The 24,473-nt window shown below is 45.1% G+C and overlaps 1 protein-coding gene and 1 pseudogene across 2 annotated transcripts in view; both read left to right on the forward strand.

Annotated features, from left to right (window-relative positions):
- The window catches only part of EPB41L4A (erythrocyte membrane protein band 4.1 like 4A), a 251,276-nt gene that overhangs the window by 112,325 nt on the left and 114,478 nt on the right, over positions 1–24,473 (forward strand). For both annotated transcript variants that reach the window (XM_044275942.1, XM_044275943.1), the window contains 2 exons: positions 15,675–15,726; positions 18,236–18,314. In XM_044275942.1, coding sequence (XP_044131877.1) covers positions 15,675–15,726; positions 18,236–18,314 — 131 coding nt within the window. The remainder of the gene's footprint in view (positions 1–15,674; positions 15,727–18,235; positions 18,315–24,473) is intronic.
- Positions 12,842–12,924, forward strand: LOC122925213 (annotated as a pseudogene).

Raw genomic sequence — 24,473 nt, forward strand, 5'->3', positions numbered from 1 at the left:
AATATCAGTTGGTTCGCAAGTGTGGAAACTACCTTAAATGAAAGCAAAAGCTTCTGTAAATCTGCTCTTCTTGGTGGCCATCTATTCCATTAAGTTGTTCAACTACTTTTTTTGCTTATTATTTTATTTCCTCTTTTTGCCATCTCGCCGTTCTCTATGGTTTGCTGACCTTTGATTGCCATTTGCTTGTTAATACATAGAAAAATCAGCATAAAATATTATTTATTTTGTACAAACCTATAGTCCACAGCAGCATTCACAATTCTGCCTGTTGGTAAGGCTGCCTTTACTTCTGATACATTTAGTGGTATTTTTTGTCCATTTTTACGAACAGCGTGCCATTTTGGTTTGAGAAACTTCTTTAGCTACAAATAGTAGCATACAGGCCCAGATTTACTAAACCTGTAGATAACATAAACGTAGGCTGTCTGGACCTGGACCAGCGTTAGGCTGGATGATAAATGTGATGCAGGGATAGACATTTTTGTCCAGCTATATACCAACTATTGGTTGGCTTCTTTTTTTTTAAGAGATAATTCAACACCGGAAGTGTGGCGCAATTTTGGTGCAAAACGTTGCATCTTAGTAATTCCTTTTCCTGTTAAGCCACATGCCTTTCCACTAAGCCCTGCCCTCTTTTAAAGTATGACAAAAAATTTGGAGAAGCATCAATTTGCATCACTTAGCACCTCTTTTTAGGCAGATTCTAGGCACAGACACATTCGTAAATCTGGGCCACAGACTTTAACCCCCTAACAGTTTTGTCCAAGTTCTGGTTGGTCTTTGAGAAAAGGATTTAAGAAGTCTAGTTTTAGCAGAACTCAGACAGCAGGCTGAAGGGCGGAGAGGCCTAATAGCTTGGGCTGTGTAGTACCTAGATATTGTTAGGTTTAGTTTGAAAGGTGACAATCTATGCTTTAAACCAAGACCAGGATTCTGGTTCTAGCTATTGTAAAACTGGCATATAGCTGTTAGAAACAGGTCCCAGTGAGAACTACATGAACCAGGCTGAAGGGCGGAGAGGCCTAATAGCTTGGGCTGTGTAGCACCTAGATATTGTTAGGTTTAGTTTGAAAGGTGACAATCTATGCTTTAAACCAAGACCAGGATTATGGTTCTAGTTATTGTAAAACTGGCATATAGCTGTTAGAAACAGGTCCCAGTGAGAACTACATGAACCTGCTGCTCTCACTCGCAACTTGATTTCTAAAGGCTCTATATACACTTTTATGGCAGACAACACTGCTTTCAGACAAGATCAGGCTCAGATCTCTAGCTGTCCGATATGCCCCCATTTCCCAGCTCTAACCCTCTGTTTCTTTTCGTAGCTTCAGAATTTATTTGCCAATAAAAATTATTGTTTTTAGGGGATGTTACATAGGTGATACATGTAAATAGGGTATCTAATGGCCAAATTGATTTTTTTAAATAAAGTGGGGCAACCATAACACAATATTTTTCAGGGTTTTTGAATTGTCTTCATTTTCTGGCTCCAAAAACATGTATTTAAACTGCTCAGTGTGAATGATGTACAGCCCAGCTATTTGAGAAAGATGTTTTTATCTGAAAGTGCGTTATAAACTGGTTATTTGTATAAAGCGTTTTTTATATTTGAAAGCCTGGGACTGATCTGTGGAATCACATAAAGGGTTGCGCCCATTTTGGGAATTTTGAAGACTACCATCAACTGTGCAACTCTACTGACACTTCTTCTAATGAGTGATTGCTGACTGGCAGTTTTATTAGATGATGACAGAATGAAAACAACTATAGACAGTAGCGAAAGTGGAAACCTTGTAGTGCTGGATTTAATATTTCTCCTTTCAACAAGAATCCTGTCTTTGCATGTTAATCCCTTTCATCATGGATGGGAGAGGTACTGTACACTAGATGACATGCTGATACTTAAACAGTGTGGTGTTTGACACATCGATCGTTGTATGACTCATGTTACTACATTACTGTGGTGGGGGTTTGAGAGTGATACTAATCTCTCAGGTGCAGAGCAGCAAATATGTGATCCCCCTGACAACTATAATGCGCATAGAAACCGGGATATGTGTTTCTACCACCACCCCAGTGACAACCTATGGCCAAGTGCGTTTGGAGAAGTTGAGAGCGATAGCAATAACTGTTGGCCGACAGGATATGAACAACTTAAAGGGGTTATCCCATGACTAATGTAAAAAATGAAAATCAGATATAATATAGTATGTGACAGTCTCTTTCTAAAAATGCTAGAACCAGCCCATCCCGATTTTTTGCATAAAAAGTGGTTTTATTGTTATTTAAAAGGTAATAAACGCACATATGATGTCACACCATGCTTGCCAGAACTCGCATAATAAAGATAACATGTTATTTACCCGCAATATGAACGTCGTAAAAGCCTCACAAAAAATAATTGTTTTTACCTATTCATGCCCCCCCCCCCCCCCCCCAAAAGTCAGTATTTCAGAAAATTAGAATATTATTTGAGACCAATTGAAAAAAAAGATTTTTAATACAGAAATGTTGGCCTACTGAAAAGTATGTACAGTGTATGCACTCAATACTTGGCCTGGGCTACTTTTTCATGAATCACTGCATCAGTGCAGCGTGGCATGGAGGCGATCAGCCTGTGGCACTGCTGAGGTGTTATGGAGGCCCAGGTTGCTTTGATATTGTTGGGTCTGGTGTCTCTCATCTTCCTCTTGACAATAACCCATAGAATCTCTATGGGGTTTAGGTCAGGCGAGTCTGCTGATGAATCGAGCACAAGGATACCAGAATGCATTCTGTTCTATTTGGTTGCGTTCTCATGCCAGCGTTTTCGTGTGCGTCATGGCATACTGATCAAGACAGATCCGGCATGAAATGTAAGTAAATGGTGCCAGATTTGTTTCCTTGGACACAAAAGGAAACTGATCCAGCACCCATTGATTTACAATGATTTTAGTGCTGGATCCGTCCTGTTCATTTTAGAGATGACACCATCCATAACAATTCAGAACGTTTGCAGACGGTTGTATTATCATGATGGAAGCATTTTTGCTGATCCATGACGGATCAAGCAACAACGGTAATGTGAAAGTAGCTTACCCAGAGGTGCATTTACAGTTCTTCTGGTTGTCACTGGAAACGGTCAGCAAGGTTGTCGTCAGACACACCCCTAACAGTTTGGCTGAACTCTTGTAATGCACCAAGGTATTCTTTAATTCCTGCATGTGCATGAATTGGCTGTACTCATGAGCGTACAACAGAACTCACGAGGTAGCGACTTGGTGTTCCCCTCGGGAAAGTCTGTCCCCACCATCAGGGGTACTGTGAAGATCCAGGGCACAGTGGGTTCACACCCGCTGGTTCGTGACATGCTTCATTGATTTAAATAAAATATTTTTGCCAACTTTGGCTAAATTTGGATCAGCACCACAGTGACCTGTGCAGGTAACCTGCTGCTCCACATAATAAAATGTAGGCTGTCTGCAGCCACCACAGAGGGAGCTTACTGCTAGTGTTGAGCGAACTTGTGTTTTAAGTTCGGCGTCTAAAGTTCAGGTTCGGGTTATCGAAGTATCCCGTTATGGATTCTAAATTCCGTTATGGTCCGTGGTAGCGGAATCCATAACGGGATAGTCCGATAACCCGAACTTTAGACGCCGATCTTAAAACACAAGTTCGCTCAACACTACTTACTGCTCATTAGGTGCAATAATAAATACAGTTTCACTAAGCTTAAGAGCGCCCCCTAATGGTGCCTAAAGGTAACTAGAATGAGAACTCTGACCATACACATGACCGTTAAAGGGATTCTGTCACCTCATTTTAGCTTATAGAGATGCGGACATACACGGCTAGATCGCCGCCAGCATGTCCGCAATATACCAGTCCTATAGAGTTTGTGTTTAATTATATATTTTTTTTGATATGTAAATGACCCTGGTAAGGTGTCCAAGGGGCTGTACTAACCTTCCTGGTGCCCAGCCACTCCCCCTGTGAAGGAGCCCAGCACCGCCTGCGTCCTCCGAATCTCCTCCTTGCTCACAGTTAGATCGCTGTAATCTCGTGCATGCGCAGTGCTGGTATAGTGTTCCATCCCTGTGCTGGCATCAGCCTCAGGGAAGGAACTGAGCATGCGCGAGCTCGCGGCGATCTTACTGTGAGCAAGGAGGAGATTCGGAGGACGCAGGCAGTGCTGGGCTCCTTTACAGTCAGCATCTCTATAAGCTAAAACAAGATGACAGAATCCCTTGAAACATCTATTCGGCTGATAGATATTTCTTCTGGTGCCACTATAACATGACAGTCTGATTATGCTAATATAGAATTTTACATTCTGTAATTTCCTATTATGCCGTTTTTGTGCACTTTTCAGTCAAGACAGCTATTTATCCTGCGTCTTTTAAAAATATAAAAAAAACAAGAGTATTGATGACTTGGACGTTGGCATGTTTTACTGTGAAGTCATTTTTTTAGATTCTGTTCATTAGACTGTTCTGTATATGTGTATTTTTAGTAGAAGATATTTATTTTACAGAGGGTCATGCCCCTTTAGGGTACCCATCTCTGTTTGATCAGTGTATACCTTGCCTTTGGTACACATTTGGCCTTTTTGCTGTTGATTCACATTATTATGACCAGAGTAGCCGCCATGTGCAGCACTGACAGCTGGGAGTGACTCAGTAAGGTCCTGGTAGGGTGTCCCAGGTGGCAGGAGCCATGCGGACTGCAGTGCATTTGACAGCTGCTGGAGGGTGCATGGGGGAGGATCTATAGAGCGAACACGATGATCAAAGTGGTCCCATAGATGTTCAATTGAGTTCAAGTCTGGGGAATTGGGGGTCCTGGGTAGTACTTGGAAGTCTTGGTTATGCTCTTCCAACCAATGTTGAACATTTCTAGCCATGTGAGATGTCACATTTTCTTGCTGGAAGATACCATTCACCCCAGGGAAGATGATCAGCATGTATGGGTGTAAGTGATCTACAGGAATGGATTCTTGCCCAAATCGGCTGATGAGTGGGCCCCGAGAATGCTATGAATGCATTACCAAGACCATAACGCTGCCACCACCAGCTTGTGTTCTTCCAGCAATGGTTCCAGGCCTCTGTGATGTTTCTCACCTGATACACCAATGTCCTTCCGCTTGCTAAAGCAGAAAACGTAACTCATTGGAGAAGGCAACCCTTTGCCAAACAGCCAAGGTCCAATTCCAATACTGCTGCGAAAATCGAAGCTTTTTCTACCGACGCTGCTTCGTTAGCAGCAATAATAATAATCTCTCGTCGTAACTCTGATAAATCGCCACTTTTACTCCTGACAGCAATGAGGGATATGTGTGCAGACTGCCTATCACACACTTTAAATACCCACCAAGCCAGCTCATGGCATGACTTCCTTCATGAGCTACACACTTCCGACATCGAAAGTAGGAAGTGGTCATGATAATGTGACTCAACCGTGTATTTAATTCTCTATTGCAGGAAGATACTTTGAACATCAAAGACCCCTGTTCCAAAATGAAGAACGTTTTGCCTTTTTGTTACACTTTTCTAAGAAGATTGGCAAACAAGTACATTTCTTATAAGTGGCTTTTTGTGCTCACATTCTGGGGAACAGTATTGTACTTTGTCTTCAAGCTTTAGCAGGGCATTTCTTCATGTAAGCCAGCGTCTGCGAAGATAGCTGGATAACCAACCTCATCGGTCGGGATGATTCTTCCTCTCATCGTATGCCTTTATGAGACGTTTATTGCACGGTTTGATAACATGCTGATGAATGAGACAGGACGGTGAATTGATGCTGTGTGTGTAATGGATCCCCTGTGCTATTGTTGGAGCATTAGTCTTCAGTGTGTGACTGATGATCAGCAGATAGACAGGGCCTCCTCTTTCTAACGTGAAACCCTAATGCTATGTGACTGCGAAAGAGGATCGTATATCAATGGCGTCATTCGTGCTACACTTTAGGTTTGTTCTGATGTATCTGAAAATGGCAGCCTTCACGACAGACTTTTACTTTTCTTGTTCACCATCAATTATATTAGTTGCAACTTAAACTACCATATATGAACGCCATTTTTTTACTTGCTCGCGATTGGGTGATACATACCATATTTCTTAAAGGGAATCTGTCACCTGCTTTTACCATTTTAAGCTGTCACCATTGCCATGTTCACTAAAGTACCTTATTTCCTGCAGTCGTCTTCTTACTTTATTTTGTTTTGTCCTTTTGATAAAGCCCTTTTTATGATATGCTAATGAGGCTCCAAGGTGCCCAGAGGGGCGTTTTTTCCCCTCTCTGGTGCCCAGTGACGCCCCCCTGCAGTGCCCAGCCCGCCTTAATTTGAATCCCAAGAACGCCTCCTGATCCTGAAATAACCTCCCACAGCCCCGGCAAACGGTTCCGCCCCCTCCCCACGTCATAGTCTACCTTCTAGAAATGCCTTTGTCGGCGGCCAGAAAACGCGCGCAGGCGCAGTACCGCCTGCGCGATCATCAAGCTCCTAAGGGCAACAGCCTCAAAAGTCTCACTGGGCATGCACCGAGCCCGTAATCATAATCTGAGCGCTGTTGCCCTGAAGGAGGTTGATGATCGCGCAGGCGGTACTGTGGCTGCGCAAGATTTCTGGCCGCCAACAGGAAGAAGGACGGGGCATTTCTAGAAGGTAGACTATGACGTGGGGAGGGGGCGGAACCGTTTGCCGGGCTGTGGGAGGTTATTTCAGGATCAGGAGGCGTTCTTGGGATTCAAATTAAGGCGGGCTGGGCACTGCAGGGGGGCGTCACTGGGCACCAGAGAGGGAAAAAACTCCCCTCTGGGAACCTTGGAGCTTAGCATATCACAAAAAGGGCTTTTTTTATCAAAAGAACAAAACAAAATAAAGTAAGGCCTCTTTCACACTTGCGTTGTCCGGATCCGGCGTGTACTCCACTTGCCGGAATTACACGCCGGATCCGGAAAAACGCAAGAGTACTGAAAGCATTTGAAGACGGATCCGTCTTCAAAATGCTTTCAGTGTTACTATGGCACCCAGGACGCTATTTAAGTCCTGGTTGCCATAGTAGGAGCGGGGGAGCAGCATACTTACCATCCGCGCAGCTCCCAGGGTGCTCCAGAATGACGTCAGAGCGCCCCATGCGCATGGATGACGTGCCATGCGATCACGTCATCTATGCGCCTGGGGCGCCCTGACGTCACTCTGGAGCGCCCCGGGAGCCGCACGGATGGTAAGTATGCTGCTCCCCCGCTCCCCGCTACACTTTACCATGGCTGCCAGGACTTTAGCGTCCCGGCAGCCATGGTAACCACTCTAAAAAAGCTAAACGTCGTATCCGGCAATGCGCCGAAACGACGTTTAGCTTAAGGCCGGATCCGGATCAATGCCTTTCAATGGGCATTCATTCCGGATCCGGCCTTGCGGCAAGTCTTCAGTTTTTTTGGCCGGAGCAAAAAGCGCAGCGTGCTGCTGTATTTTCTCTGGCCAAAAAACGTTCCGTTCCGGAACTGAAGACATCCTGATGCATCCTGAACGGATTTCACTCCATTCAGAATGCATTAGGATAATCCTGATCAGGATTCTTCCGGCATAGAGCCCCGACGACGGAATTCTATGCCGGAAGACAATAACGCAGGTGTGAAAGAGCCCTAAGAAGACGACTGCAGGAAATAAGGTACTTTAGTGAACATGGCAATGGTGACAGCTTAAAATGGTAAAAGCAGGTGACAGATTCCCTTTAACTGCAGATTCCACGGGAGAAATCATGCATATTTCCATAGAAGCCGTCATTTCAACTATGGCGTGGAGTCCCTTGGAAGACAACAAGAGCTGGAATTTCTGCAGATTTCACATGGTTAAGGCCACTTTCACACTTGCGTTCAGAGCGGATCCGTCTGGTGTCTGCACAGATGGATCTGCTCATATAATGCAGATGATGGGATCCGTTCAGAACGGATCAGTCTGCATTATATTTTAGAAAAAATTCTAAGTGTGAAAGTAGCTCAGACGGATCCGTCCAGACTTTACATTGAAAGTCAATGGGGGACTGATCCGTTTGAAAATTGAGCCATATACAGGGAGTGCAGAATTATTAGGCAAATGAGTATTTTGACCACATCATCCTCTTTATGCATGTTGTCTTACTCCAAGCTGTATCGGCTCGAAAGCCTACTACCAACTAAGCATATTAGGTGATGTGCATCTCTGTAATGAGAAGGGGTGTGGTCTAATGACATCAACACCCTATATCAGGTGTGCATATTTATTAGGCAACTTCCTTTCCTTTGGCAAAATGGGTCAAAAGCAGGACTTGACAGGCTCAGAAAAGTGAAAGTCAAAAATAGTGAGATATCTTGCAGAGGGATGCAGCACTCTAAAATTGCACCCTAAAATTGCAAAGCTTCTGAAGCGTGATCATCGAACAAGCAAGCGTTTCATTCAAAATAGTCAACAGGGTCGCAAGAAGCGTGTGGAAAAACCAAGGCGCAAAATAACTGCCCATGAACTGAGAAAAGTCAAGCGTGCAGCTGCCAAGATGCCACTTGCCACCAGTTTGGCCATATTTCAGAGCTGCAACATCACTGGAGTGCCCAAAAGCACATACTCAGAGACATGGCCCAGGTAAGAAAGGCTGAAAGACGACCACCACTGAACAAGACACACAAGCTGAAACGTCAAGACTGGGCCAAGAAATATCTCAAGACTGATTTTTCTAAGGTTTTATGGACTGATGAAATGAGAGTGAGTTTTGATGGGCCAGATGGATGGGCCCGTGGCTGGATTGGTAAAGGGCAGAGAGCTCCAGTCCGACTCAGACGCCAGCGAGGTGGAGTACTGGTTTGGGCTGGTATCATCAAAGATGAGCTTGTGGGGCCTTTTCGGGTTGAGGATGGAGTCAAGCTCAACTCCCAGTCCTACTGCCAGTTTCTGGAAGACACCTTCTTCAAGCAGTGGTACAGGAAGAAGTCTGCATCCTTCAAGAAAAACATGATTATTATGTAGGACAATGCTCCATCACACACGTCCAAGTACTCCACAGCGTGGCTGGCAAGAAAGGGTATAAAAGAAGAAAATCTAATGACATGGCCTCCTTGTTCACCTGATCTGAACCCCATTGAGGACCTGTGGTCCATCATCAAATGTGAGATTTACAAGGAGGGAAAACAGTACACCTCTCTGAACAGTGTCTGGGAGGCTGTGGTTGCTGCTGCACGCAATGTTGATGGTGAACAGATCAAAACACTGACAGAATCCATGGATGGCAGGCTTTTGAGTGTCCTTGCAAAGAAAGGTGGCTATATTGGTCACTGATTTGTTTTTGTTTTGTTTTTGAATGTCAGAAATGTATATTTGTGAATGTTGAGCTGTTATATTGGTTTCACTGGTAAAAATTAATAATTGAAATGGATATATATTTGTTTTTTGTTAAGTTGCCTAATAATTATGCACAGTAATAGTCACCTGCACACACAGATATCCCCCTAAAATAGCTAAAACCAAAAACAAACTAAAAACTACTTCCAAAAATATTCAGCTTTGATATTAATGAGTTTTTTGGGTTCATTGAGAACATGGTTGTTGTTCAATAATAAAATTAATCCTCAAAAATACAACTTGCCTAATAATTCTGCACTCCCTGTAGTGTCACCTTCAAACGGATCCACCCCCATTGACTTACATTGTAAGTCTGGACGGATCCGTTTGCCTCCGCACGGCCAGGCAGACACCCGAACGCTGCAAGCAGCATTCAGGTGTCCGTCTGCTGAGCGGAGGACAAAGGCTGCCAGACTGATGCATTCTGAGCGGATCCGCATCCACTCAGAATGCATTAGGGCTGGACGGATGCGTTCGGGGCCGCTTGTGAGAGCCTTCAAACGGAACTCACAAGCGGAGCCCCGAACGCTAGTGTGAAAGTAGCCTTACATGTAAAAAATCTGCCATTTTCTGCTACCAATAACAAAAGAAACTAATAAAAGCGCTTGAATTTCATGACGCTTTTTCAACAAACAAAAAAAGAAAAGAAAAAAGTTACGAAAACCTTGAAGGGAATGTATTACTCTTATACTGTGTATAGAATTAATGATTTAAGAAAATATTCATTTTTTTCTCTTTTTTTAAAATTTCTAAGTATATATTTTCCTTTTGTACATGGGGGTCGCCATCTTGCCTAAGCTTTTGTTACCATCGCGTAAAGATGTTTTACAGCAGCAATATAGGGAAAATGGACAGCTATTCATTAGCTTCTATTGTAGCGTTTTCTAGGCTTTCTTTGTGGAGGTCATTGTGCAGAGAGGGGAAGTAGATAAGCTGTGAATATCACCTATTGTGAATGGCAGATCTTGTGTTATCTGTTGTCGTAATCCTGTCAGTAATGATAATGAGATGACTACTGAAAATTGATCTCTACAGAAAAGTAAGTGCCATTTTATTAGGTGTAAATGCTCCTTTACATGGCCTGATGTAGCAAGCGATTGCCATGTGATTGCATACTTGTCAGAAAAGGACACCGCTGATCGCCCCCCGTACAGAGTGATGTTTAGACAGTATGATCTGCTGCCGGCAAACGATGATTTAGGCGACCGCACAAATGATCTGATACCCGATGAACAAGCATTTTGCTGATTCATCGGGTAATCAGAGGCACTTTTACACCAGATAATTGCTAATGAGCAATTGTACGTAGTAAAAAAAAAAGCCCTGCTTATTTGCCGGTATCGAAACATGGAAGAATTAAAATATTCCCTTAAAATTCTTTAAAAATATGTTTCATCTAAAAACTTAATTTAGGTCATTTTCTGATTACCCCCCCCTTTTCAAAAAAAGAAAACTGCCAGTGCTTGGTTGTAAAAATTGGGCAATGTGGAATTGTATGCGCCAATGTTTCTACTAATTATATAATTACTTCATTTTTCCTAGTGTAGAATGATTGATGCATGAGTGTTTGCTGATTTCAGGGTTAATTCTCCTTTCCTGTAGGAAGGCAATTCCACTCTTCTTGGCATAATTAGCTTTTTATCTGCTAATTACATTTTTGTCCTGATAATCTCTTTTTTAATAGATTGCTTTAGGTTGTTTTGATTCTCCAGAACTTCCATAATGTGCTTAAACACTATAGATAAAAATGAATTGGTGTAATATTGGATTACATGGCACGATCATATATTAATAGTTTGTTATATTCATTTTTTTTTTTTTTTTTCTCTTTTTGTAGAGAGTGAGGGACATTAGCCCCACATTCAGACTTAGTGAAATTACAGCAGATTTATAGTGCAACGTTCACACCACAAACTGTGACCGTTTACGTTACCACGGGAAGTGAAAAAAATCAGTGTAGAAGAATGAGCATTCTGCATATTTTCAACGCACAACTTTCTCATTATATTGAATTTCACCTTTTGCTATGAATAAGGTATCCACCCTAGCTGTCCTCCAGGGGAAAAAAACGTTCTCTAGTAGCACCTATGGGTAGCTACCTTGTAAGTCATGCCCAACCCATTAAATGAGCCTTGAAACCTGGCTAAGGATAGCAGCCAAACCAGAGACGCTCATCCGTAGACAGCTGTTTCGGGCTTCTCGCCCCTCCTCAGAACAGAGCAGGGTACAAGTTGGCCGATTGAGATGACTTGCTCTTGGAACTGTTCTCCTTACCCACAGGTGGCACTAGAGAGACCGCTTGCTTTCTTCTGGAGAGCTAATTTGCATACCTGTTTCCCATAAACCATTGCCTGTAATAATCCCTTCCTCAGCTCACTCACCATAAGGAGAACCAATGCTTAACTCATATTACTTTTGCTGTGGATTTATGGCAAAATCTGCTGTAAAATTATCTGCTACATCTAGCTTGTTGGTAAACTGGAGTCACAGACAGGACCCTGGTTATTAGGTGTGACTGCTGTGATGGGCTTTATATTTTCAGAATATCCTGAAAAATCCCCAAATTACAGACCATACTATAGGTAAATAGATCATATATACAGGATGAATTTTTCCTCTCCAGTTCTGTTCCTGCCCCGAATTCAGGCACCGCCTGAGGTGTCTACAGCTGTTCATCCTCCTCGCTCCCATACACACTCTGCCAAAATGCGTATGATAATGGGGCACTGATATGTTTCCGTTCTATTCAGCGTTCATGCAGCATACCTGGTTTGTTACACAAGCTTTGACATGAACCCAGCTTAGAATAAAACAAAGAAGAATGTAAGGTAGGTTATATAAAATGTGTCACATAGGCAAGTCTCGCACATGTTTCCCTATAAAAATTCCAGGTTCACTGTACAGATCGCTTGATATCAACAGTAGCACAATGGCTCAGTAATTAGCAGAGGTGCCTTGTAGCACTGAGGTCTTGGGTTCAGGCCCAGGACAACAGCTGCATAGATTTTGTGTAGGTTTCCTCTGCGTACTCCGGTTTCTTCCCACTCTCCAAAGACATACTGATAGGCCTCTTTCACACGGGCGTCATGTTTTTGGCCCGGATAAGATGCTGGTGTGTTGCGGGAAAATGCACAATTTTTCCGCACCAGTGCAAAACATTGTAATGCGTTTTGCACGCGCGTGAGAAAAATCTGCATGTTTGGTACCCAAACCCGATCCCAGACTTCTTCACAGACGTTCGGGTTTGGGTTAGGTGTTGTGTAGATTTTATTATTTTCCCTTATAACATGGTTATAAGGGAAAATAATAGCATTCTTAGTACAGAATGCATAGTACAATAGGGCTGGAGGGGTTAAAAATAAATAAATCTAAATTTAACTCGCCTTAATCCACTTGATCGCGCAGCCCGGCTTCTCTTCTGTCTTCTTCTTTGAGGAATAGACCTTTGATGACGTCACTGTGCTCATCAAATGGTCCATCACATGATCCATCGCTTCTCGGCCTTTTGGCTAAGATCAAGTGTAGTATCTGTTCTTCAGTCCTGTAGAGCTACGCTCCAGGCTGTACTCCAACCATGGTTCGCCCAGGTTGTTGAGCGGAATGAAGAACCACACGGCAACTCTGGGTCATGGAGCATGGGTGGCGGGAATACGCCTATGCGAAGTGATCTTTGAGCTCTGCTGGATCGAAGCCATGAGGACGGGTTGTGTTGAAAGCCCAAAAGTGGTAGTGCCCCAGGGGTGGTGTCCCCGGGGTGCCTGAACTCACGGGTGTCCTGGCCCATAGAGTGACGGCACATTTGCACATGCACTTCTTTCTCACAATTTTAGCACACACCTCTATTTATAATTCCGGCCGAATGTCCGGGCCTTACGGCAAACATTTCACTTATTTATTTTTTATGTCACTGTGTGCACTTTTCCACGTTTGTGTGTCACTAGGATTTTCAAGGGTTGAGGCGCCCTAATGGGTACCCCCTCCTTGAGGTCTAGGGGGGGTGTGTGTGGCCATCTGGTTCCTCACCCCCCTGCCAAACCCCTTGGGCTCTCCCTCCAGGGAGAGCCCAGACCTTGTTGAAGCTCCTGGCACGATTTTGTTGCACGAGGTGAGAGCACGATTTTGGGCTTTCCAAAAAAAAAAAAAATCACATAATCCATCACCATGGTGATGGATCATGTGATGACCGCAGTGACGTCACCACAGATCATTTTCCTGTGCACAGCAAAGATGAAGACAGAAGAGATGCCGGCTGTGCGATCAAGTGGATTAAGGTGAGTTAAATTATTTTTTGTTTTCTTTTAACCCCTCCAGCACTATTTTACTATGCATTCTGTATTCAGAATGCTATTATTTTCCCTTATAACCATGTTATAAGGGAAAATAATAATGATCGGGTCTCCATCCCGATCGTCTCCTAGAAACCGTGCGTGAAAATCACACCGAATCAGCACTTGCTTGCGATTTTCACGCAGCCCAATTCACTTCTATGGGGCCTGCGTTGCATGGAAAACGCACAAAGAGGAGCATGCTGCGATTTTCACACAACGCACAAGTGATGCATGAAAATCACCGCTCATGTGCACAGCACCATAGAAATTAATGAGTCTGGATTTAGTGCGGGTACAATGTGTTCACCTCACGCATTTCACCCACGCGGAATACTCGCCCCTGTGAAAGGCCCATAGGGGACTTGGATTGTGAGCTCCACTGGGGACAGTGCGTGATTGTGTCTTTAAAGCGCTGCAGAATATTTTGGCACTGTATAAGTGAGTTAAATAAAGAAAATAAAGAAAATATTTATCCAGCAGAAAGATGGCATTTACGTTGGAGATCTAGCGAACGCCATTATAATGAAGGGGATCCGTTGGGCGCTTGATACGGCTGATTGGTTTGAAAAATGTAGAATATTTTTCGTGGGACATCTACTTTAAACGATTCACAATGTGCAGGTGCAGGAAAATGTAATTGTTCCTTTCATTTATAGATCCAACGCAGCATTCTGGAGAAATAAAGCTTTTTTTCATATACGTAACATTTAAGTACAGTGAGGGCGGGCCCAAGTTATTTGGCGCACCCTAGCTCCACCTTCTTCCTCTGCCAGCCCCTCCCCTTTGTTATTTAGCCTTGCCCTGAATTCTCATGCCTGTGCCTTTTGTTAGGCTACTTTCACACTAGCGTTAATGTATTCTGGTATTGAGAGCCATCATAGGGTCTCAATACTGGAAAAAAACAAAACGTAACTGAACAGAACGAAATGCTCCAAAATGCCTTCCATTTCCGTTCTCATGCCGGAGAGCAGTATGCAAGTAAATGGGGACGGATACGTTTTCTCTGCCACAATAGAAAACTGATCCGTCCTCAATTGACCTTCAATGGTGTTCATGACGGATCCGTCTTGGCTATGTTAAAGATAATACAACCGGTTCTGTTCATAACGAATGCAGATGGTTGTATCATCAGTAACGGAAGCGTTTTTGCTGAACCCTGCCGGATCCAGCAAAAAACGCTTGTGTAAAAGTAGCCTTACATTATATCTGCAAATAAGCCGTAAAGTTCTTTGCAGGTGGGCTGGGAGACAGAATTGAACTGTGCAGGAGTGAGACTTTGGGGGGTCTAGTTGAGAAAACAGTGCAGAAGCCTGGTCTTCTCAACCAAGGAGGGTCTAATACAGGAAAGCGGCAGAGCGCTGTCCGGCCTACGTTTATCCTTCGGTGCACTACTGTGCTCTGTCATGGATAGGGAACCGTGCAATGCTGCTTAAAGGGGTTGTCCGGGTTCAAAGCTGAGCCCGGATTATATCCCCTTCTTCATCCAGGCAGCCCCTCTGAGATGAGCTCTCTTTTTCAGCAGATCTGGTGACATACTGGGTCTCTGTTAAGCGGAGGCTTCCATCTAGCAGTGTTTCCGGTGACATCACCGGCACTAATGGGCGGCCTAAAGCCTAGGGCTTTGGCAGCGCTAAAGCCTGCCTATTAATGATGGTGACGTCACCAGGAACACTGCTAGGCGGAAACCTCTGCCTAGCAGTGTAAGTTAGTAAACAAAAAAGCCCCTGCCCTGCATTATAGAGTGCCGGGCAAGGGAGAGCATCGGAGCATGAAAGGCATATTAGGGGGGTTGCCTGGGTGAAGAAAGGGATATGTCCGGGTTCAGCTCTTAACCTGGACAACCTCTTTAATGGAAGGCGTGATTATTATTTAAATGAAAAATGCACCATTAAAACATGAAATAAAATGTAAATCTACATTGCATATATACTTCGTTCAATTTTTTATTTTGCTATTGTACTAATATACAGCATCTTTTTATTGTTTCCACACAGTACTGGCTGGATCCAGCAAAGACTATTTCAGAACACAAAGACTTGATTAGCAGTAAGTACATTGTATGAGTGTGCTCTCCAGATCTGCCATAGATTTGTATGCGACAAGGCTTAGCGAGATTATCTATCAGAATAGGGTGTTTTACAGGATTAGCAGTGCGCACAATAACACATCTAATGTAATGAGATACTGAAATAACAAAATATGTAGCGTCTGACAGTTTGGAGATGCCTGTTACCTCCAGTTGACGTCTGTTGGCTTAGATACGCCTGGATCTCATTAATTTTTTTCCCACTGAATTTGTTGTTGCCATAATGAATAGACATACTGTGATTCGAAGATTTTACTTGGAGTAGAATAGCGAGTAGATACTATAGCAGTAGACATATTGTGATTTGGAAGTATTGCCTGCGGTATTATGGCAGTAGATTTTGTCTAGAATAGACTAATGAGTCGATAATATTACCGTGTCCATATTGTGATGTGAACGGTGTAGTGAGAAGAATGGCAGTATATGTATAGTGATTGGAGATATAAAATACATTCTTACCAACGCTTCAGTTGGTAAAATCTGGGCACATAAGCTCTTCCCCTGGGAACGCCCTGACCATGCCAGGGAAACACCCACTTATGGACGGGGTTTATGTTAGCCTCGCCTATTTTTGGCCAAAGACACTCAAATTTGCCGGGACTGTCCCCGATTTTCATAGACAGTCCCGTCCAAATTCAGGACACTTGGCAACCACGTGAGTAGAGAGTAGACATTATGGTTATATACACATTCAATGAGATTGATCAAAACGGGTGTAATTTACAACTGGCCTAGTTACCCATAGCAACCAATCAGATTTCATCTTATTTTTCAGGATGGAAATTGGAATTGTATTGTCGTATATAATTTCCTCTAGCCATGTACCTGAATATTTGAAATGGTTCATCATTTTATCCCTGCAATAATATTAGGGGAAATATTTGCATATCACCACATCACCGCGGTCACCGCATCAAGGCAATAGCTCAATATTGAATACAAGGACCAGGGGTCACAGGCTTCTCAGAAATGCATTTTGCCTCAAAGTGTACTTACCAGATCAGGTATGCATGGACCTAGTGGAAGATGGATGAAAGCATTAGCAACCCTATACAGTTTTAACTAGCTTAATAATAGGGAATCAAAGGAAGCCTCTTATTTAATCTAATATATAAAGCTGAGTGTATGTATGTGTGTGTGTATGTATGTCATTTAGAGGAATCCGTACCATCACATTCACAATCACAAAATTTGGCGCACAGGTACATCAGGTTTCCGGGAAGGTTTTAGACTGGGTCTCAGCTCTCTAGGACGTACCGTTCCTGAGATATTTCCAAAAAATGCATGAGCCAATAGAAATTTGGTCACATGACCCTTATCAGCCAATAGAAGCTCGCAGAGCCGTTAGCCTCCACATACACAGTTTTACTCCAGGTTTCGATAACAACGCAGCCATTTTTCTTTACTGCTGTAGGTGAGCTTTAAAATAAATCTGTCACCAGGATAATCGCTATTGAAGTAAAGCCATGGCCTAATAGCACTTAGTACCTTATTTCCAGATGTGCCTTTGTTCCAGAAATAGATGTTTTTATCCTCTGACAATCCAGTGTATTTGGTATGCAAATGAGCCAGTAAGGTGCCCAGAGGGGCGTCACTCTTGCTGGAAGGAGCCAAGACACGCCCCCTGCCACAATGTGTCCACCCTCAAAAGACTAATTTAAAACCCCACCCCAGGTCCTGCTAAGCCACGCCCCTTATCTGGTTAGGCCTGCCACGCCCCATCCCACTCCGCCGACGGGGATTGAAAAAATGAAGTTAAAAATCAACTTCTAGGTCCCTCTAAGCCACACCCCATTTGGTTATACCACACCCCCTCCCACTCCTTAGCTGACAGGGATTAAAAAAATGAAGTAAAAAATCAACTTCTTTCAGCTGCAGGGGTGGGAGGGACGGTGACTTTCTTCCTGCAGCTCACACTCAGACAGCAGAGTGCTGCTGTCTTAGAGTGAGCTGTTTAAAAGGACATCCTTGTATCTGTCCAGGCCTTGCGCCAGATGGAAGACAGGGAGTCTGATGGGGGCGAGGTGCTGTAGATGTCACTGTTATAGTTGATAGTGTTGAGATCTTTTAACAACACACACAAACATTTAATGAAATAGATTTAATATACCCGAGTGAAGCCGGGTCCTTCAGCTACTGTAATTAATACATTTAATGTAATTAATTTTATCTCAAAATTGTGGAGACATTTTGGCGCAAAAAGTTCCATCTTAGTAGAATCTGTAATTCCAGAGTTAGGAAAGCAGCATAGCTTGTTCTGCTACACTGTTTGCGTAGCTACCATTCACTATAATGGTAGTTATGGAAAGAGCGGAGCACTGGCCCCATCTGCTTTTTCCATAAACCTGGCCACTTAGGGTTAAAGCTTAGTGTTTATTGTATAGTTACTGCTATTATTGTGAAAAATTAGTATATGATTTTAAATATATTACATATATAACATTTCTTCTGCTCTTTTATATTTTATAGCTGGCCCTCCCTATACTCTTTATTTTGGGGTTAAATTCTATGTTGAAGATCCGTGTAAACTGAAGGAAGAGATAACTAGGTATAGTATACTGCAGCATGATTAATTTATTTTATTTGGCATTGACATTCCGCAGCACCTTACAGACATAATCATTGCTTGCTGTCTCCAGTGGAGCTCGTAATCCATGTATTGCATTCAACACACAGGCCATACTGGTTCCCTACCTACTTACAGCAATCTGGGTACAAGTATAAAACATAAGCATCACATTCCTATTGTAGTAAGGCGCAAGGGTCCGTTGTTAACGGAAGGTATGTGTCACCAAGGTTCCTGGCCTCTGTGAAGTAAGAGCCAGTATTTTCAGGTGTCAGCGGCAGCTAATGCTGATTGACACTTTACTATTTTGGTATGGCTGTATAGCTGATCCGGGACGGCTCTTACTGGGAGTAGGCAAAGTGCTGGGTGGGTGACTACTCCCCACATTCCAGGCCGGGTCTTGACTGGCCTATAAAAAACCCAGCAGGCAGGGTCAGCTGAGACTGATTACCTCGGCGGGAGGCCAATAAGCAACAGCAGGAAAAAAAAACAGCTGCTGTTATAACATGTGATAGTTTTACAAGCAGCAGGAGCATCCCAGAGCGTCCACGATGCCCGGAAAGCAATCTGTGCAGCGATCCCCAAGATGACCCCCACAGACGACATCGAGACCTATTTGGCGATCTTCGAGAAGGTAGCCGTGAGAGAGAAGCTACCCCAGGAGCAATGGGCTGAGGTTGTCGCTCCGTTCCTGGCGTCTGGACCCCAGCAGGTGTATTTTGACTTAATGGATGCTCAAGCGGCTGATTACCCGACAGTAAAGGGTGAAATCCTGGCGAGACTAGGGGTGAATGTATTAGTCCGGGCCCAGCGGGTGCATCAGTGGGAGTTTAACCCGGCTGAGCCCGCGAGGCCCCAGTATTATACCTTATTACACCTGTTTCAAAAATGGCTTCAACCTGACGTACTGAGTCCCACTGCTATGTTGGACCGTCTGTTGGCTGATGTGTTCTGGAGGGCTTTGCCATACCCCCTCCAACACTGGATCGGCCAGGTGGCTCCTGGTAATGCCCTTGAGATGGTGGACCTGGTGGAATGCTATGAGGCTACCAGGAATTTTGGAGGGGGGCAGCCAAACCCCAGCAATCTCAATCCCAGACCTAGAAACTTGTGCCAACCAAGCCCGCCCGGGGTTTACCCCCCCCCCCCCCCCCCTTTGGCCCAGCTCAGATAGTATGCTGGCTGTGTCAGGAGCCTGGCCACATATGGGCCGAGTCCCACTGCTATGTTGGACCGTCTGTTGGCTGATGTGTTCTGGAGGGCTTTGCCATACCCCCTCCAACACTGGATCGGCCAGGTGGCTCCTGGTAATGCCCTTGAGATGGTGGACCTGGTTGAATGCTATGAGGCTACCAGGAATTTGGGAGGGGGGCAGCCAAACCCCAGCAATCTCAATCCCAGACCTAGAAATTTGTGCCAACCAAGCCCGCCCGGGGTTTACCCCCCCCCCCCCCTTTGGCGCAGCTCAGATAGTATGCTGGCTGTGTCAGGAGCCTGGCCACATATGGGCCGACTGTCCCCATCGGCGGCGAACCCATGGAGACTAAATATGGATACCGCAACTCGTACGCCAGGAAGCTGTGTGCATCAGGTATCCCAGAGACTATAGACAATAGGCCTCCTGTGCCAGGTAGAACTGACACTCCCTGGTGCGGCCTGACGAGTATACTGGCCGAAAAATCATGGTCGTGTGCATACATGGAGAATGGAGATTTAAAGGACTATCCCACTGCCCTGGTGTCTCTATCCACGGGAGGCGGCAAGTGGACCCACGAGGTGTTCGTGGCCACCACTTTAATTTATGAACTAATAAAAGGGAGAGACTTTCTGTGCTTCCTGGGCCTGTGGCCGGCTGTGAGAGTTGTTGATGCCTCTGCGTCAGGGGTAACTTCAGCAGAGTGGCCTGTCTCGGGCAGGAGGCAGGAACCCTGGGAACCCAAGGCCGAAGGGCCAGCGGTATGGGTGACCGCCACTTCAGTGGAAGAAGGGGAGACAACCCTGCTGAGTGTGTTGGTAGAAGATGTCAAGGACTTGCCACCGGGTCCTGAATTGGCAGACCTTAGTGTCTCCGGTGAAAATTTTGGAACCGCACAACACCAGGATCCAATCTTATCCCGGAACTGGGAGAATATTGTAATAATTGATGGTAAAACACAAAAACCTGAGGCTGTCGATGTTTCCCCATTTTGCCGTTCACCAGGAAATGCTGTATCGGGTAAACCAACTACGGGGTGAGCATATTGAACAGCTGGTGGTGCCCAAGGTGTATCACAAGCTCATATTGGAGCTTGCCCACCAACATGTTCTTGGGGGTCACTTGGGGTGGCAGAAAATGCAGGACCGGATACTGCAGTGGTTTTATTGGCCCAGTGTGTTCAGAGAGTTTTGTAAGTCTTGCCCAATCTGCCAGATAAGTATCCCACAGCGTTCAAGCGAATCGCTATGGATCTTATAGGCCCAGTACCCACACATCTTGGTCGCCCTCGACTATACCACTCGGTACCCGGAGGCGGTGCCACTGTGACATACATCCGCCAAACTCATAGCTAAGGAGTTAATGTTCTCGAGTAGGTCTACCTAAAGAGGTTCTGACTGACCAAGGGACCCCTTTTATGTCCAAGGTCATGAGGGAACTCTGTAAGTTTCTCCACATAAAACGGCTACAGACGTCTGTGTGTCATCTGCCAACGGATGGCCTGGTAGAGAGATTTAATCAAACATTAAAAAACATGTTAAAAATAGTGGTGTCTAAGGATGGCAGGGACTGGGACCTTCTTCTGCCTTATCTCATGTTCGCAGTGCGAGAGGTGCCCTAGGCCTCTACTGGGTTCTGGCCCTTTGAACTGCTATATGGCAGACACTCTCGCGGTCTGTTGGACATAGCCAAAGAAGCATAGGAACAACAACCCACACCCCACAAAAGTGTTATTGAGTACGTCACCCAGATGCAAGGATGGATGGAGACAGTTTTGCCTATGGTCAGGGAGCATATGGAGGCAGCGCAGCGAGCCCAGAATAGGGTCTATAATCGGCAGGCTCGGGTCCAGAACTTTATTCGGGTGATCGGGTTTTGGTTCTGGTACCAACCGTAGACAGTAAGTTCCTAGCTAGGTGGCAGGGGCCCTACGAGGTACTCGAGAAAGTGAGAGAGGTAAATTACAAGGAACACCAACCGGGGCAGTGAAAGCCAGAGCAGGTGTACCATGTGAATTTACTAAAAGCATGGAAAGATAGGGAGTCCTCTACTGAAGACTGCCTGCGGCCAGGTTTTGTAGGAGAAAAGGTTCAGTCTCCTTGGTCTGAAGCAAGAGAAGCTGTTGCTACAGTAAAAATTACTCACAGCCTCTCCTCTAAACAGGCTTAGGAAACCAGGGAGTTCATTAGTGGGAACACGGATGTGTTCTCAGACCTCCCTGGACGCACTTCCATAATCCAGCATGACATTGTCACTGAGCCTCAGGCAAAAGTCTGGTTAAAACCATATCGGGTACACGAGGCTCGGTGACAAGCCATCGCGGAGGAAGTCCAGCTAATGCTGCAGCTAGACGTCATTGAGGAGTCCAAAAGTAAATGGGCCAGTCTGATAGTCTTAATACCGAAGCCGGACGGGACGTTACGGTTCTGTAACAATTTTCGCAAACTAAACGAAGTATCCAATTTCGATGCGTATCCCATTCCCCGGGTAGATGAGCCTTTCGAGAGGTAGGTTAGTACAAGCCCAATATTTTTCTGTTTTGGACCTCACGAAGGGCTACTGGCAGGTGCCCTTAACGGAGGCTGCCAAGGAGAAAACTGCCTTTGTCACCACTGAGGGGCTGTATCAGTATAAAGTGTTACCCTTTGGTCTGCATGGTCCCCCCACCACGTTCCAACGACTCATGGAGATTGTACTTCGTCCACATCATCGGTACACGTCGGCTTAGGCTACTTTCACACTAGCGTTCTGAACGGATCCGCTCATATAATGCAGACGTTGGCTCCGTTCAGAACGGATCCGTCTGCATTATATTGTCAAAAAATGGCTAAGTGTGAAATTAGCCTGAACGGATCCGTCCAGACTTTTACATTGAAAGTCAATGGGGGACGGATCCGTTTGAAGATTGAGCCATATTGTGTCATCTTCAAACGGATCCGTCCCCGTTGACTTACATTGTAAGTCTGGACGGATCCGTTTGCCTCCACACGGCCAGGCGGACACCCAAACGCTGCAAGCAGCGTTCAGGTGTCCGCCTGCTGAGCGGAGCGGAGGCTGAACGCCGCCAGACTGATGCATTCTGAGCGGATCCGCGTCCACTCAGAATGCATTAGGGCTGGACGGAAGCGTTCGGGTCCGCTTGTGAGCCCCTTCAAACGGAGCTCACAAGCGGACAGCCGAACGCTAGTGTGAAAGTAGCCTTACCAAGACGATATCGTCATCCACAGTACCGACTGGGAAAGTCATCTACCCAAAGTGCAGGCTGTAGTGGACTCCCTTAGGAAGGCTGAACTAACCGCTAACCCAAAGACATGCGCGATAGGGTTAAATGAGACTAAATACCTGGGGTACATCATTGGATGTGGAGTTATCAAACCCCAAGTTAATAAAATAGAGGCGATTCGGAATTGTCCACGAGCTGTCGCCACAAGGCAAGTTAAGTCGTTCCTGGGAATGGTATGCTAATATATGAGGTTCGTTCCCCATTTTGCCACTTTAGCGGCTCCGTTGACAGGGCTCTTGAAGGGACGGAAGTCTGTGATGGTCCACTGGAATGACCAGGTGGAAGAGGCTTTTTCCGCGTTGAAGTCGGTCCTGTACTGGTCACCGGTTTTGGTGACGCCCGACTTCAAGAGGGAGTTTGTGGTACAGACCGATGTCTCGGAGCTGTACTCTCTCAGGAAATCAATGGGGAGGAACATACTGTCGTTTTCCTGAGCCGCAAACTCACCCCAGCCGAGACCAGGTACAGTATAGTGGAAAGAGAGTGCCTGGCCATCAAATAGGCACTCAAGTCTCTTCGCTATTATCTGTTAGGGAGAAAGTTCCATCTGGTCACCGACCACTCCCCTTTCAAGTGGATGAGCCAGGCCAAAGAGAGGAATGCTCGGGTCACCAGATGGTTCTTGTCATTACAGAACTTCAAGTTCTCAGTGGAACACAGGGCAGGCCACTTGCAGGGAAACGCGGGTGCCCTGTCCGGCAAGTGTTCACCGCCTCAGGGTTGAACAAAGGGGGAAGGTATGTAGGAAGGCGCAAGGGTCTGTCGTTGACAGAAGGTATGTGTCACCGAGGTCCTGGCCTCGGTGAAGTAAGAGGCAGTATTTTCAGGTGTCAGCGCAGCTAATGCTGCTTGATACTTTACTGTTTTAGTATGGCCGTAAGCTGATCCGGGACGGCTCTTACTGGGAGTAGTCAATGTGCTGGGTGGGTGACTACTCCCCACGTTCCAGGCCGAGTCTTGACTGGCCTATTAAAAAGAAAAACAGCCGGCAGTGTCAGCTGAGAGGTATTGCCTCTGACTGAGGAGCTCTGGCAATCGCTGGTGTGGGAACTGAGCTCTGTGCTGGGCTGGAAAGCTGAGTCCTATGTGTTGGGAGTGCAGGCCACCTAAAGCCTGCATTTGGACTGCTGGAGGCAGAACCGCCGACAAGGTGATGTTTTTTTATGCACAAACTTTCTACTCGGTGTGAACAAACACCAACCCTGCAAAGAGTGTTTTTGTTTGACCTTATTTGTGAATAAACACGGACATTTGAATTACGAACTTGTACTTTGCCTCTCTACTGCACCCGCTTATCCCAACTACCAGAGCGATTCCCCACACTATATACCACTAATTTGTATATACTTCAAAGGAACACAACATCAATGACACTTGGGTGCAGATGGCTTCCGTACTATAAAAACCGTACCATTTCAGTCCATTTGTTTCAATCTATTTGAATTTGCAGGTGCTTGGCCACTGATGACGTATAAAAGACCTTAGTTATTCTGGATCCTCAAATTTTTTTATTAAGCTAGATCTGAAACTGATCATGGCTGTGTACTTAAATGGCACTCACAAAACAGCTTCTGTCTTACTTGTTTATTTTATTGAGAGGTCCTATTAACTATGGTTTTGTGTGAAGCGAAGACAGTGATTTGTTCTTGTACCTTTTATAAGC

The sequence above is a fragment of the Bufo gargarizans genome, chromosome 1 (genome assembly GCF_014858855.1).
Source record: "Bufo gargarizans isolate SCDJY-AF-19 chromosome 1, ASM1485885v1, whole genome shotgun sequence".
NCBI classification, from domain to species: Eukaryota; Metazoa; Chordata; class Amphibia; order Anura; family Bufonidae; genus Bufo; species Bufo gargarizans.